The sequence below is a fragment of the Calidris pugnax genome, unplaced genomic scaffold (assembly GCF_001431845.1).
Source record: "Calidris pugnax isolate Ruff unplaced genomic scaffold, ASM143184v1 scaffold148, whole genome shotgun sequence".
In the NCBI taxonomy this organism is placed as follows: domain Eukaryota; kingdom Metazoa; phylum Chordata; class Aves; order Charadriiformes; family Scolopacidae; genus Calidris; species Calidris pugnax.
This window is the reverse complement of record NW_015090926.1, coordinates 1,175,008-1,191,295: the sequence shown is the minus strand read 5'-3', so window position 1 is coordinate 1,191,295 and position 16,288 is coordinate 1,175,008. Positions and strand designations below refer to the sequence as shown.

The window sequence follows — 16,288 nt, the reverse complement described above, 5'->3', positions numbered from 1 at the left end:
CATGCACCCGCGGCGCCCCGAGGGCTTCGACGGCCTGGGCTACCGCGGGGGGGGCCGGGAGGAGCCGGGCCCCGGAGCTAGGCCCTTCGGCAGCGCCTCGGAACTGGGCCACTGGGTGACCACCCCCCCTGACATCCCCGGCAGCCGCAACCTGCACTGGGGGGAGAAGACGCCGCCCTACGGGGCTGGGACCCCGCTGGGGGGAGTCGGCCTCAACGAGGAGCCCAGCCTCGGGGCGGGCGGCCCCGGCGCCGGTAAGGAAGGGGCCCGGCTTCTCGCTTGTCCCCCCGGGCCCCCGCCCGTTAGCGGGGTGACCCGCCGAGGCGGGCAAGGGCGAGCGGGCGGCGGCCATGGGCTTGGCGCCGCGGCCTGGCGGCGACCGGGTTTGCCCGGCGCTGGCCCTGGCCCTCCGGAGGGGCCTGTGCAGCCGGGGGCTGGCGATGCTGAAGGGCCAGGAGGTCGGGGCGGGGTGGGGGGATAATAAAAAGTTATTTAGAAGAAAGAGAACACGGTATATCGCCTGTTGCACCCCAGCAGCCGTAGGTAGGGACGGGCAGGTGGGACTGCAGGTTGTGGCTGAGCAGTGGTTGCTGCCTGCCTCAGCCGTGTCCCGCAGAAACCCTCCCGTGTCGCCGAGGGCAGGCCGTACCCCCGGGCCTCACCGGTGTGTTTTGTTACATAGTCGGTGCCGATGGGTTAGTGGTTACAGGGGGTAATGGTTTTAAATCAGTAGAGAGGAGATTTAGATTAGACATCAGAAAGAAATTCTTTACAGTGAGGGTGGTGAGGCAATGAACAGGTCGCCCAGAGAAGCTGTGGATGCCCCATCCCTGGAAGTGTTCAAGGCCAGGCTGGATGGGGCTTTGAGCAACCTGCTCTAGTGGGAGGTGTCCCTGCCCATGGCAGGGGGGTTGGAACTTGGTGATCTCTAAGGTCCCTTCCAACCCAAACCATTCTATTATGAGTCTTTTGCTTGCCTCACTGCTGCGTTGAAAAAGTGCAAGTGGCACAGCATGACCTACTGAAGTAGCCCCTGCCCCCGTGCATCATCGTGGAGGAACCCTGGAACTGGTGGGATCTGGGGGAGCAGCTCTGTTCAAGTCTGTTCCAGCAACGGTTGGGAAGCTGAGCAGAAACCCTCAGAAGTACAGCACCATTGTATGTCTTTGTGAAATTGAGGTGGATTAAGAAAAACTTGCTAAACCTGGGCTACTGAACATCTGTATTCTTTAATTAAAAGGATGTTCTGGAGCAGTTTATATATACTTGAGTACCAAAGTTTTATGAAAGACTAGTTTATTTAAAATTGCATTGCATTAATGGGTGAGCTGTCGTGCAGTATTTCTTTTCAGGTCTTACGATGCGTGCAACCCTGAGCTGGACTTTCATCCATGCAAGCACTACTTAAAGCACTACTTAAATATTACTACATACTGGGACTCTACCTTTTTTTTTTTTTGCTTCTTCCCCTATCTATTCATGGAAGGCATGTTGATTCTGCATTTTGTAGGACTGATTAGGAGTTGCTGTATCATTGAGTCCAGCTTCTGCAGAGAAGAGAGAGAGTCTTATCATTCCTCTTAGGAGGGCTGCCACGTCTGTGTGGAGCTCTGCTGAAGTTACTGTCATTACCCGTGCTTACAGCTCCTTGCATCCTGTAGGTTGTAGGGCTGAACATTAATTTACACATGCCTTTACAGTTCTGTTACTCTTCGTAAAATCTCTTCTGATAATTCCCGATGTGTTGATTGTCTGTCTGGTAGCTTACAACAGGGAACTGAATCTGTTACTCTTGTTGAAGTTTTAACAGTTCTCCAGTAACTAAATTTTTTGCAAAGGAGTGAAGACAAACAACTGACTTGAAAATTCATATTGTGTTGATGTTTGTTACATCATCAATTGTGTTTTGTGTTACTTTTCCTGAAGTTCTCTCTTTTTACCGTTTTTGTTTTTAAAATTATTTTCACCACAGATATCTAAATGTATGTTGCAGAATTACTGTAAACTGTCATGCATGGTAACTTTTCCAGTGGTTGGTTTGAGTTAGATATTTAAGATACTCTATATTATTGGAGTTAGATATTTAGATATTTAAAATATTCTGGTTTACTGTTCACTTTGCCCTTTTTTTTTTCCTTTCTCTGTTGCTGTTTTAAGACAAGAGTACTTTTATTTATAAAAGTATGTGCAAACTCACATGCAGTCCAAAGTGCAGATATTCCTGGGGGAGTATTTTTTTTATATCCTATCTTGCTGAGTTGCCATAAATATTGTGGTTTAGTGCTTGCAATATTCTGAAGAAAGTAGAGTACAAAATTAGTTTTTCAGATCATCTGCATGGTATTTTCTCCCACTTTGCAATTATAACTGCTGTATATTCTGTTTTCATTTTTTTTCAGAGCAGTTGAACAGATTTGCAGGCTTTGGTATTGGCCTTGCAAGGTAAGTGTCGTCTAATAATTGTCACTGATAGGGAAGTAATAATGCTGTAGTTGTCTGTGATTTCTGTGTATGCTTTTGTGATGTTTTTTTATGCCAGTAGACTTATGCAGTTGAAATGCCTTTAGAAGCCTACTCCCTGAAATCCGTTCAGGTTTCCATTCTCTTTAACGGAAGTGTTTCTCAAAGTTACTTAGCAGTGAATATAAGAAACAAGTTTTTGTGTGGTATGCTCAAGATATGTATACCCTTTCAGAGAAATCTGAAAGTAATACTGGAAAACTGTTTTCATATTTGCCACTTCTATTAATACTTTTAGGTAATGTGAATGTTTCCTAAGAAAGTGAAAATGTCTTCAGGCATATTATCAAAGTATCCTGGAACAGTAATGTTGATCTAAACAAGTGGTCCGTTAACCATTTTATTCTTTATTATGTTGACACTGATTATTGATAGTATTTTTGAGAAAGTAATGGACTTTAACTTGCTTAGCAACATTTTCAGAGCTTACATTGTGAAAAGTAAGGATCATGATAAGTTTAAGAATTTTTTTTGTGGGATGCTTGCTCAGTCACACTCACCTGATCAGATTTTTCTTGGTGAATGTACTGATGCAACTTGTCAAAGGGTGGGAAGTAGAGGTTTTGTCTTGAAAAAGTTATGACTGGAAAAAGGCTTACTCCTTGTTGACCTGAACGTGAGACTGCTCTGAGAAAAGTGCTTCTCTCTTCAGAATATGGGAGTGCTTGTATCACCCCGTTAGACCAACATGGGAAGTTGAGGTTCTTAGTCCTTCTACGTAAGAGGAGGGCCTTTTACTTGACTGCTAGCCTGTCTTGCTCCTTATCCTGTCATTATCACCCTTGAGGCTTATCAGAATCTCTTTTAACCAGTCTGAATCACTAAGATAGAAGACAAAGTCAGTTAAAGAGCTGGATTGGTTTTTTTGTTCTTTCAGTTGGGTGGATTTACCTGGGATTTGATTAGCTGTGAAAGCCAGCAGGCACCAGCTAACTGTACCAGAGAGAGAAGGGATAAGAAGGACTAGGAAAATGTTTTTGGCAAGTAATGAGTTGCTTAAATTAGACCATCCCATCTCCCTGTCTCTCTTCTCTCACTGTTTCCCTTGCAGTGGCTCGGCTGTTCACTTGATAAGTCTGTTCACTTTGTTAAAATAGAGTTGGGGGGGGGGGGAGAAGAATCCCGCCCCCAGCATGTAAAGAGTTATTTATTTCCAACCTTGTCAAGCTGAATGAGCTCAGGAGAATACCAGGAAAGGAATGGAGCCATAAGGCAGGAGTATGTTGATCTCCAGAAGCAGAGATGTGTTAGTGTGGCTCAGTTGTCCTTTTGAACTGATTTGATTTAAATCAAGCATGACAAAGTTTTCCACGTCTGGAGTACCGAGGCCACTAGGACTAAAATGACCACATGGTTTTGCGAAAGAGAGGTGATCAACATTTTATCATTACTGAGAGCAATTCTCCATGCTTCTGATTTTGCATTGATCACTTGTCAAGACACACATGGTTCAAGTCAGAAATCTGACAGAAAACACTCAAAAGAAAAGGCGAGTTTTTGCGAGGTTAGGTGAGTTGCCTACCAGGAGGGTTTAATAGATAGCAGCTGTAGCACAGTGAAAGTTTCACCTCTTTTGGTAGTAGCAAACTACTAATTAGCTTAATAGTTATGAAACTGCAGGCTCAGTACTTTTCTGTGCCAATTAGTAGTTGTTTATCCAGAGTAAAATCCCCATAAGAGGCCTACCCCAGATGATCCTATAGGTTGGTGGTCAGAGCTGTTACTTGGGATGCTTAGACAAAGCCTGGGGGTTTTGCTTTTCTAATTCCTATACCAGGCTTGAACCACATACAAATAAGTACTCTGATCACTTTGAGATGCAATGAAAAGTTTCTTTGCGTGGCTGCGGCCAGGAATCCTACTTCAGAACTGAGAGGACTTTCCTGTGAAGGTTTGATTGAAATACCATTTCTGGATGTGGAGGGAGAGTTGGTCTGGGGCAGTGTCTGCTGTTAATACCAATCTTCTAGCCTTGCTAAGGAGAGTCTTGAGTATGTGGAATTAACATAATAGTGGAAACTAATCCTTTCATAATTCTGTCTCTGGCCTGTTCTGTTCCCTAATATTTTGCAGCTGAAGAAATCTGGTACATTGCTTTATCTATAAAAATACATACATATATATGTATATACACCTGTGGGCTTTTTCATAGTGAATGTATGTGTGAGGTTTTTTGATACTTGTTCCTTTGTAGTATTGGCAGCCATCCAAAATGCCTCATTAATTCACTAGATAATGCATAGTTTTTCCAAACACTGATCCAATGTTTTTAGAGAAAAATAACAAGACTTTTCTAATAAATTTATGATCACTTCCATGTTTTAAATACACTTTTCTTTTAAAGCCTATTTACAGAAAATGTGTTGGCACATCCTTGCATTGTTCTACGTCGTCAGTGTCAGGTATGTCTTATATTATCTCTTCCAGTCAGTGCTCCTGTGTACTGTGATATTTCTGTGTTTTCATACTCTGTAGAGCATAAGAAAGCCTTACAGTTCTTAGGGAGACACTACTACATTAACAAATGTTTATTTGTAGCATACATGTTTTCCATTCTGAAATTTAACTTATCTCGATCGTTCTTTTCATTTGGGCAGTGGAAAACGAATTGCAGCAAGTCAGTGTTTCAGAGTCCACGGAGCAACTTCCAGATCCCCATTTACAAGCAGGATGCTTTGTTTCCAGTATTTTCTGGTTTATGCTTGCTTTATTCTTTACGTTTTCAGCATACAAATACATAAAAGTTCTGCTTGTTTCCCTAAATTTCAGTGAGAATTCATATTATGGTCACTTAAGCTGACCTTTACAGAGATAAAGTCCTTAGTTTGGAAGTACTTTTTCCTTTAGAGTTGTAACATCTGCAAGTATGTTTATAAAACTGCCATTGTTTATATTTTTAACAGGTGAACTATCATGCTCGGAATTATCATCTCACTCCATTTACTATTGTCAATATTATGTACAGCATCAATAAGACACAGGTCAGTATTTGCTGTGAGGCTGTATCTGAGCAGTGAAGGTTACTATAGCACATGTGTACATTGACATCTTTATGTAACTGGTGGTTAAAAACATTTTAATTGTAAGGGTTTCTTATTTTTATGGTTGAGGAAGTGTTTCAAGATAGTTGTAAATTATTTAAATTATTTTTTAAGTAATACGGTATTTAGTGGGGAAAATTTGCAGATGTTAGAAAAGAAAAAAAGGTCCCCGAAACTAATTTTTTCCTTACAATTCTAAAAATTACTAATCTTTATGTGGATGAAGAGATTATCCAAGTGACTACTTCCAAAGATAGTAGTGCATGAATTTCCAATTCTGCATGGGAATGACAATCCTGAAACTCGTATCAGAAGACAGTAAGAAAAGACTTTTTGGATTTCTTACAGATGGGTTTTAACATCTCAAATCTGTCTCACAGAAATTGGTGTTAACTTTATAGTACAGAGTATTAACAGTGAGAGATGAGTCTCCAAACTTGTGACAACTGCTTGAAATTATTGAAGACCAACAATTTCTTCAGAGCTGAAAAGTTAGTTGTCACCTGAATTTGGTGATAGTGAAGTTTGATGGTATAACTGTAGACCCATGTGGTCTGAATTTGCTGAAATTTTATAAAAATTAGTAAGATGAAAATATTTTTGAGTTTTATGTTGCATGAATCAAAATGTGTTGCCTATTTAAAAACACAGGGTCCAAGAGCTCTCTGGAAAGGAATGGGCAGCACTTTCATTGTTCAGGGCATAACCCTGGGAACAGAAGGCATCATCAGTGAATTTACACCTTTGCCAAGGTATTAAACGTTTCGGGTTGGTTTTTTTTTTGACTGCTTCTAAAACATTGATCATCAGTTGTTGATTTATATTCCAAGTGTTAGAATTGTAAGGTTGTTTGAAAAATTTTACTTGATTAGGACAGTCAGACATTGAACAGGTGTTTTCAGCACAGTGTAGGTGTCTTGGCGAAGACAACCTTGTAATTAATAAGTAGTGAGAGATTCTTTCTGGGAGCTTTATATGTTTGGTATGTCTGCCTACTTGTCTGAGTACAGAAATAATGTAGAAAGTTTGTAGTCAGTAAAATTCCACTGTATTAAAAGAATCAATAAGTTTGTTTTGATATTTTGGTTTGTATTTAGTGCTACTAGCAAATGCCATGTCTAAAGTAAGAAGTTATAGTTTCGTTAATCTAAATACAGAGAACTTACACAGCTAATGAACTAGCACTGACATCTTGCTGAACATTTTCACTGTCTTTGGTAGGTGAGAGAACAGAATGGCCTGCATTAATAAATGAGAAGACATGGTAAATTGGTAAATAAGAGTCTATGTGGCTGTCAGCTTTGTCTTCTGTCCTCCTTTATCAACAACTTTATGTAGATTATTCAATATTCTTACAACAAAGGGGTTATAACTAAAAATGAGTGACTTCATTTAAAGAAATACTTACCATTCTACTTCTGTGTCCATGTTTGGCCATAGTAGTTTAGTAATAATTTTTTATTTTTATTTGCAACTCTACCTGCTTTTTGTGCTGAACTGTAAGTAAGCAGGTTGTGTGAGAGAGTTTACTATATAAAGTAATGAAAACTTGTAGTGAAATGCAAGGAAACTGTGAGATAATCAAAAGTTAGGAAAAGACACTTAACAGTTGCGAGGGAACACACTGAAGCCAGTAAAATGATAAAGACCTGTCTTGGAAAATATATTAGGGAAGCAGGCAAACAGTTGGCTTTAAGGCTGTTTAAGTTTGAATGGACCAGTGGGCTTGAGAATCATGTTAGCTTTCAGAAGAGAGAAGTGTCTATTTTCATTTTGTGGACAGAAATGAAGTACTTAAGGGACATGGAAACTGGCCTACTTTTAAAGATAAGAAATCTAGGCAGGCTGAATCAAACTACTGTTGTGATGCGTGCATACTAATAAAAGTAAGTCTTTCCAGTTTCTGGAGCATCAGAAGCATTTTGTACTTAAATTGTGTGGAATGTGTATTTAAGGTCATTGGTCAGCTCGTTCCCATACATAATTGAAATCCCCAGGCATACACTTCTCTCCCAGTGTGCCTTGTTCTTGTTTTTAAATACTGCTGTAGGTGATGCTTAAGTTCATGAGATGTGATATAGCATTTATATTTTCATAGTTCTGATTTCTGTTCAGTGTGAGCAAGGATTTTCTTCTTGTGGGCCAGTTGTTCATTAGTTTGGAAAGTAAGCTGGGGCTGCTGCCAAAAGAAGCAATCCTTTCTGCTGGTACCTGCTCATTCTTTCCTCAACACTACCCCCATCCTTGTGTCGAGACAGTGTGTAAACAGGCATGAAATGAACTTCACTGGGGAAGTGATATGGCTAAAATGGTTGTCTTGTACGTGCACCACTCCTAACATTTTTGTGCTAAGTTGAATGTAGTTCTGTGGTGGACAAATTCATTTTGTAATTCTTCTTCCACTGCAGGGATAGCTGCACTGGAGTTGACAGGTTAGGCTTTCACATGCTAGTTGGGTTTCATTTTCCACATTTTAAGTATTATGGCTTATTGGATGTGATGCAAGCATTCAAATTAGATAATGGTAAATGGTCTTCCCTTCTTCAGTGACTGACCTATGTATTTTGGGAAGTGGTATCTACTAGTAACACACAGTTCCTCAAAAAAGGTATAGTTTCCTTTCTTAGATTAGGTTTCTTGTCACTACAGTCAGTGGGTGAGTGTGATTCCTAGATGAGAACTGAAGCTGAACACTTTATAGTTTGTTTCTAAAAATGTATAGTTTAGCTTGTCCAACATTTCACACACAAATATCTCTACCTCATAGCTAGAGTATTTAGAGTATGCATAGTAAATATATTTGGTATTTGAATATTGTCTTGAGCTAGGTGGGATTACTTTTTCTGTCAAGTGGAGTGTAGTTAATGTTTACTGCTCATATCTTGAAGTGTGTAACTAGAAAATAATAGTTTAAGGGGTTTTTTTTAAGTCACCTTTGTGATAAACACATGGGGTTTGTTCTGTTTTACCAGGATATGGTAAAGTTTGGTCTTAAGCCAAAAGATTTAAATCTGTATAGAACTACTTATGCACCTTCTAGTCTGACCTATTGTACTTGGTCTTGCCTAACTGTGCCAGAATATGGGTTAGGTTTTCAGGAAAGAAGCAACAACTGGGTAAACATAACCTCAAAGAACAGGAAAAGCATAACCAAAGCAAAACATAATAAAAAAATACATGTTGATAAAGGAAACTATTGAGATTTTAAAATAATCCACTATTCCATGAGAATGGCTTTAACCAAGTTAGTCCATAAATATGCAAAATAAATGCAAAACACTAAAGCCAGTAGCTGTGAGAGCTACAGACAACTTATTAGCAATTCAAAGCAATTCTAAAGGATGTCTAATGGGCCTGAATAACTTCTAAAAGTCAAGCAGGATTTGTTAAATGCATAGCTTATGTCTTTCCGCTATGGGAAATCCTGAAATGTAAACTGATAGTAAAACACCAATATGAAACTGGATGTTGACACCCATGGAAGAAATGCTTGAGAATAATGTGTTTTCGTGCATATAACAGTAAATATATTTCTTTTTAGGGAGCTTTCGCATAAGTGGAACCTCAAGCAGATAGGTGGACACCTTCTACTCAAAGGGTAAATATAGCATGTGTTGTTACCTTATGTCTTACTACCTAAACATTAATAAAACTACTAAATGTACACTAGTTTAATCTGCAGCTATGGTTACTTGACAGAGTGCTAATAGTAATTTTCAAATTTTAATTTTTTTTAACAATCTTGATTACACCACTGTGATAGTGTTGATGAACCACCAGATTATACCACAGATAATTTTTGCATACTAGATCCTCTGTCTGTATGGAACCTGACTAGTTTAAAAGATTAGATTCTTTCAGTAATTAAATTATGATATCAGAGACACCTGAATCAGTATGACCACACAGAAATAGAATTCAACAGAACTTCAGACTGAAGTTTATTTCAACTTACTGATGTGTGTTTTAATATTTGAGTTACGGTTTGTTAATTTTCGCTGAGGTATGACTTGATAGATAACTTTATTTGGATACGTTACGGTGTTGTCATGACCTTAATTCTTATCTTGTTAATTTCTGCAGTTTAACGCATGTGATAGCAATGCCTTTTTATTCTGCGAGCCTCATTGAAACTGTACAGGTAACTTACATATATTTACAGAATTTGAAAAGATACTGTTACTCTCTTTATAGATTAGATCACGTGGAGAAGTGAGTCTTTGGATTCTGGTTTATGTTGCAGTAGTTGCATTTGTTTTGCTTGAGGCTGTATGGTGTTAACTGGGATAAAAACTATTTACTGTCATGGGTGTATTAGTTTTACTATCTGAAGTCAATCTAGAATTAGAACGGACATTTAATAGTTGGAATATATTATGTATGAAATGGGAACAAGTTATATCTATATGAAGTTTTGTTTATGTTAAGGTTTTAGAACGTGCTAGGCAAGCTGTTGCAGTGACCCCTTCCGCTGTAACAACTATAAAGCTGTTCCAGGTTGGTGGAGGACAGTCACTCTCATGTCATTCAGTCATCAATATACTAATTTTCACTCATAGCATAGACAAGTTGTAAGTATGTCAAGACCAATTTAGATCTAGCTGTTGGAACCTACAGTTCAACTGCTGGTGTATGTCTACAACATGGTGCATTTTCTGGGAAGAAGGGACAAATGAGACTGACTTCTACAGTTTCTTAGTTTCAGCCTGTACTTTAGAGGCAGGTAGTCTTAAGGGACAGGATTTTGCTCTGCACAGAGGATCCAAGCTTAAAGGAGCCAGAAGGTACTAGGAAGGCTGTTCTGTCTAACTGGCCACGTTATGGACTAACAGGACAGGTGAGGTTAAACGTCTATGCATGGGGGCATGCGGGTAGACTCCCAACAACAAACTCAGATTCTCTAAAGTTACTCTGTATTAAAGAAACCCTCCTCCCCTCTACTGTTGAATTATTTTGAAAATAATATTCATTTATCCAGCCTGAGTGGATCTCTGAGTTTGTGGAATCCTTGGGAAGCTAACTTAGGAAATTTATTTCCTGGGGATCGGCTTTACCCCGAGTATGCCATAATCGTGGAACTAGAAACAGTGGAGGAACACTTCTCATGTTTCTTGAGTTCATAGTAGGCCACAGAATGGAATATTTTATTCGGGTACTTTACTGCTTGTATTTTTGTCTGAAAGAATGTTCTCTGTGGTGTTGGACATGGGAACGTATTTACCAATAAATGACAAGTGAGAACATTATTCAGAGCCTGTCTTCTGTTTGCAGGATAAGTAACAAAGTTTCTTTGCTAGAAAGCAGCTCAATAGGAAAACAAAAAGCCCAAACATCTCCTCCAGCCTTTTAGGCAGGTGGTCATCTCTGTAAAGCATTGCTTAGGAAGATAATTACACTGAGATCTGTGGGTTTTAGGCTTAATAGGTTCAGCTGTGTGCAAATATTTTACTGAATAGGTTAATATATGCTGTATGAAATGCATTCTCCAGTTCCTGGGAACGTCATCACGAGCATTCTTGTTAAAAACACAACGGAGGTAATGATAGAGCTTGTGAAGATTTTACGCTGTATTAATCAGTACAGGGAGGAAACTTGTCTTATGTTTATATTATATTCGTGTGCTGCAATGAGCAATAACAAACTATAAAAGTTAAAGATTGTGGGATTTGTTACTAACAGCTTGATTGTCTTAATTCGGATAAACCATGCTGTTCAACAGTATTACAGTAAATGTATTTCATCAAAATAAGTGTAAATGATAGAAATTTGTAGCTGCCACATTACTTTTGTCTTTAACACTGCAAACCACATGGTGGCGTGTTTGACAAAAGCAAGCACAGCTGTGAGGTGCAGCGACTATAACGATAAGAGGATTCAGTAAGGGTTGTGATGCTTAACTTGTACTTAGTCTGGAATAGCGTTATATTCTCAAGTATTTGAAATAGCGCCTTGCAAAGCCAGTCCTTCCCCAGGATACTGAGGAATGTTCTGGTGGTTTATCCTGGCATGAGGTCAGGACAGCCAGCATGGACTCGGAGACTTGGGCATTCAAGAGAACTCCCAAATCCTGAATTTTGGATGTAACAGAGATGATAAAACACTTAAGTTTGTATAAGCATTAGAAAGGGAGACCATTTCTTTAGCGTGATGCTGCAATCATAGGTGGAGATGAACAGAGTAAATAATTACTAAGTGAATTCTTTAAAAAATCTTTAAGAGGTAGCATGGGGAAAACATGCTATTTTAGAATCAAATAATGGAATGGAAATGTTCAGAGCTGAACAGTTAAATTCAAATTAAAAATGATCTTTCAACTCATCTTTAATTATGGAAGTCTTCATTATTGCACATTCAAGTACAAATTCAAATACAAAGATTAGAGTTACAGCCCTTAAAGAAAAGGACTTTTAAATTAGATAAATACTTCTGGCGTTTTGCTGCAGAAGTAGGTATTTTCAGTACCTGGCTGTTTTGTGGACTGATGCTTTCAGGAGTGAGCTGAAAGTTGAGTTTCTTTGGTAGTAACACAAATAATTGGAACATACATTAAATAAAGATGGATTCATTTCTTAAAAGCAAGTTTACTTGAATGCTATCAAGAGTCTTAGAGGAAAGAATTTTTATCACTATAGCTGTGTAGATACCATAGCATGCAAATGTTTAACTCTCTTATAAAAGTTCAGCAGTGATAAAGTGTCAAAGTGGATGTCAGCGTTGTTATGAAGTGGGCCGCATACGTAGTAACTCTTCCTTTGTGCTTGTAGAGCGAAATAATTCGAGATAATCCTGGCATCCTGGACTGCGTGAAAGAAGGAATCGGCAGAGTTGTGGGCATGGGAGTACCCCACAGCAAGCGTCTCCTTCCTCTGATGGTCTTGACTTTTCCAACTGCTCTACACGGGGTTCTTCACTACGTCATCAGTTCCATCGTCCAGAAGCTTGTTTTGTTTGTTCTGAAAAGGGATAATTCCCCCAACCTTCCGACTGAGAGCTCTACTTCTGTGCAGAGCATGCTGGATGCGTATTTCCCAGAACTTATTGCCAGCTTTGCTGCCAGCCTTTGTGCTGATGTCCTGCTGTACCCACTGGAGACAGTTTTACACCGCCTTCACATTCAGGGGACACGCACGATAATCGACAACACAGACCTTGGCTATGAAGTGCTTCCGATCAATACTCAGTATGAGGGAATGAGAGACTGCATAAATACTATAAAACGAGAAGAAGGAATGCTAGGTTTTTATAAAGGATTTGGAGCTGTTGTAGTACAGTATACTTTGCATGTGGCAGTTTTACAGCTTACCAAAATTATTTACTCAACACTGCTTCAAAATGTTTCTTAATCTGTTCAGGTGTGAACACGAAGTTTGAAGAATCCACTCCATGGGTTCTCCTTACACTGTAAAGAAACTTGTTTTAAAAATGGGGATATAGATACCTAAGTGTAATTAAAAAAGTACTGTTTAAATTTATAGACACACATTGAATATGTAATGTGCAGTCATACAGAAGGGGATCGAGTTTCAGTTGTGGTTGGGGTGAGGATTTACCTTTCTTCTTACCAGTTAACTGACTTAAGGAATGGATATGAATTCTTAATATCTGCTTTATAAACATCACATCTGATATATAATTTGGACTGCTAGTCAGTTCAAAGGAATTTATTTTCATAATTGTAAGAACTTGCATGTGGAAGTCTGATGGATTTACTGATCTTTTAAAAATGTTTTCAACTTCACTGTTAATGGAGCTGTGAGCAAAATAGGAACTGTAGAAGTAACCTAAGTCGACATAAATGTCATAATTAACAGGTACATAGAAGAATTCTTACTTTGCTGCGGTGTGGCACCAGACGACGAAGACAAATCTTTTGCTTTATACAAAATAATAAAAACTTGGGCTTGGGCGAAGTTGCACAGAATGCAGACTTGGCTGTCTTGCAGTTTGTTTGCAAGGCTTACATTAATGGAAATGTGTGAATAAAGCAAATTAGAAACTGAAGTGTGCATGTGTAAGTGCCATTTTTAGTCTACTTTCCACTCGTAACTTCAGGGTTTAGTTTTACTCTGCTACTTTGTGTACGAGTAGAATAATCTTACAAATGTATGTAGTATCAGTGTTCAAAGTGTATAGAAAGTGTAAAGAATTAGTTGGCTCTTTCTAGCATTTCTCTTTTGTTAGATCAGAGAGGTATGTACACAATTATCTGCTTACTATCTGGCACTGATGTCCTTCATTCTAAATCTCTGCTGGATTAGATATTCTGTGGAGCAGAATTAAGTCTGTTTATGTGCAAGCAAACAGCTGAAATGTACCATATCTGCCCTCTTCCCCTAGTAAATCAAGACTTCCAGTCTGAAAATGAATTCTGATCATTCTAAATAACTTAGTCCTCTCTTGGTTTCATGAATAAATATAATGAAATTTGGGGGGGCGGGGGGGTGGATGACTTTTAGCAAATAGAGCATGTGGAGAGTCGCTTTTAAATTGTACGAGAGGCTGCTGCCTTTTCACACTCATGTGGCAAGTCTATCTTTGTGAATACTGTAAACTGATGTGCATTTTAATCATTAATCATTGTATAGTAGTTATCACTTATGGAAAACAGTCAAGGCAAAATACTGAAAAAGTGTTGCTGTTCAAAGTTCTGACTAAGTCACTTGCAGGTCTACTTTGCTGTTATTAATCTAACTTTCATGTATTTTAAATGCATAAGTGTTGAAAAAGTATAGTGCACTTGGGAACTGGTTTTATTTTGAAATATTGTTAATGGCAAATTTAGTGTATAGAATGGAAGCAATGAAATAAAATGAGAATTCACTATAAATATTTTGAAGTAATTCACTGAAGAGGCATGTAAAGGAATACAAAATTTGTGTGTTATATTTTATTGTGTACCCTTCAGAGTGGCTTTTTCAGGTTTCTCAACTTTCCTAATGGAAGAACATGTTGGATTAAACTACATGCAAGAACTTGGATAAAATATTCAATTCCTGCTTATATTTTTTAAGTGAGTATGAGGAGAGATATATCAGAGAACCATCCAACTGGAAAGTATCTTGGCAGGTCATCTAGTCCAAATTCCTGCTCTAAGCAAGGACAGCATTGACTTCAGAGCAGATTGTGCACGCACTTGTCCAGTCAAATTTGGAATTCCAACTTTTAATACCTAAAACTGGCATTTTCAAAGGTGTTAAATTCAATGGAAGCCAACTATTCGATTGCAGTTGCCTTGAAGCAGTAACAAAGTGCACGTTGGAGACCGTCATCTGCAGATCTATTTGGTGAAATTAGGCAATAATGTTTTTCTAAGAATAAAATTTTAGAGAAGGCATTTTGTCATACAAAATGAAGGATGTGCCTTGCCTTAATGTATTCTGCAAGAGGCAAGATGGTGACTTCTCAGATCAGCGCTAGAACACACGCTTGGTTCAAACACTCTTGCTGTCGTTGCTGAGAGTTTTGCAGTTGGTGTCTATGCTGGAGTCCCAGATCTGTAACTTTAAGAAGGGTGAGAGGGAATGTTGTCAACTTACAGCAACTCATCTGCGGTGGAAAAGCCATTTGCTTTGGGCTATTCTTTTTTGGTCTTCTTCCCGTGAGTTAGAAGGAACATGTTTTGATTCTTCACGTATACTTGCATTACCGTCCAAAAGAAGTAATACTCTGCTTTGTCCAGAGTTGCTATTTTTGCCCAAAATATAAATGCATGTGGGGTGAAAAAAAAAATATATTTTAACCTTTTCAGTTATAAGTGTATTGTTAATTATTTCTGATTATCATTTGGATCTTAAGTCTAGGTACTCAATTTTTCACTCAAATGAGTGATCAGTAGCTGGCTTTAGCATGATGTACCACTGAAAACTACAAAATACTGCATTGCTGTAGAAAGCAGATTTTTCATTATCTTGAATATGAAAAAATCTTATGCACTCTATTTTTCCTGGTACAAACTTAATTTTTTTTTTGGTACATTGTTTTTCAGACTTTTTCTTTTTTTCCATTTTTAAAGAAGAGAGCTGACTTTAAGAAGATAAAAAGTTACAGAAAGCAGACAGACTCGGTGACTTGGTGTAATGGTCCCACCCAGTGAAGAATTACTTGGCTTCTTACCCGGGCCTCTTAAAAGGCGAGGCTCGATGTGCGATAACTGACAGTGGACCAGGCAGGAAACTTCGAGATACAAAGCCTGCTGGAAACCATTGCAATTGTTGTTTCAGAGACTGCCTTACAAAATCAGACTTGGCTTTTGGTTGCGTTAGAAAAAAAGCTTTTAGATCTGGTGTTGGTGCAAGCGCTGTATTCTTCAGCAAGGTTCCAGCTACGTTTGTTCTACTTAGCAGGTCTGACTTTGGAGCACAGGTGAATTGATCTAGCTCTGGGTCCTGTTTGTAATACTGGAGGTGTGTGTTTTACAGATTTATGCCAAATTTGTAAGACTCAAATTACATGAGGGTTTTTTTGGCTCTTCTGAAATTAGCAGCAAGTTCAAAGCAAGTGTGTAATCTAATGTCCTTCTGGGATGGTCATTCAGGTGGATACGCACCTTCAGCAACAAACATGATGGGTGCAGGCGATGGGAATGAGGCCTCTCTCTGCATTAATAGGCAAGTTCTTCGTGTGCTGTTGAACTATTGACCCTTTCAATGATATCCAAGGAGAAGAGGCCACACACTAAATTTTTGGACTAAATGGTTGTTGCTACAAGACTTGACAGCAGCGTGTAA

General features: G+C 38.9%; 1 protein-coding gene across 1 annotated transcript; it reads left to right on the top strand.

Annotated features, from left to right (window-relative positions):
- On the top strand, positions 1 to 14,388 carry SLC25A46 (solute carrier family 25 member 46). Its single transcript, XM_014951494.1, has 8 exons — positions 1 to 254; positions 2,400 to 2,442; positions 4,865 to 4,922; positions 5,424 to 5,501; positions 6,213 to 6,313; positions 9,103 to 9,159; positions 9,645 to 9,702; positions 12,326 to 14,388. The coding sequence occupies exons 1-8, from the start codon at positions 2 to 4 to the stop codon at positions 12,902 to 12,904; spliced, it is 1,227 nt and encodes a 408-aa protein (XP_014806980.1). The 5' UTR covers position 1; the 3' UTR covers positions 12,905 to 14,388.
- The last annotated feature ends 1,900 nt before the right edge of the window (positions 14,389 to 16,288 follow it).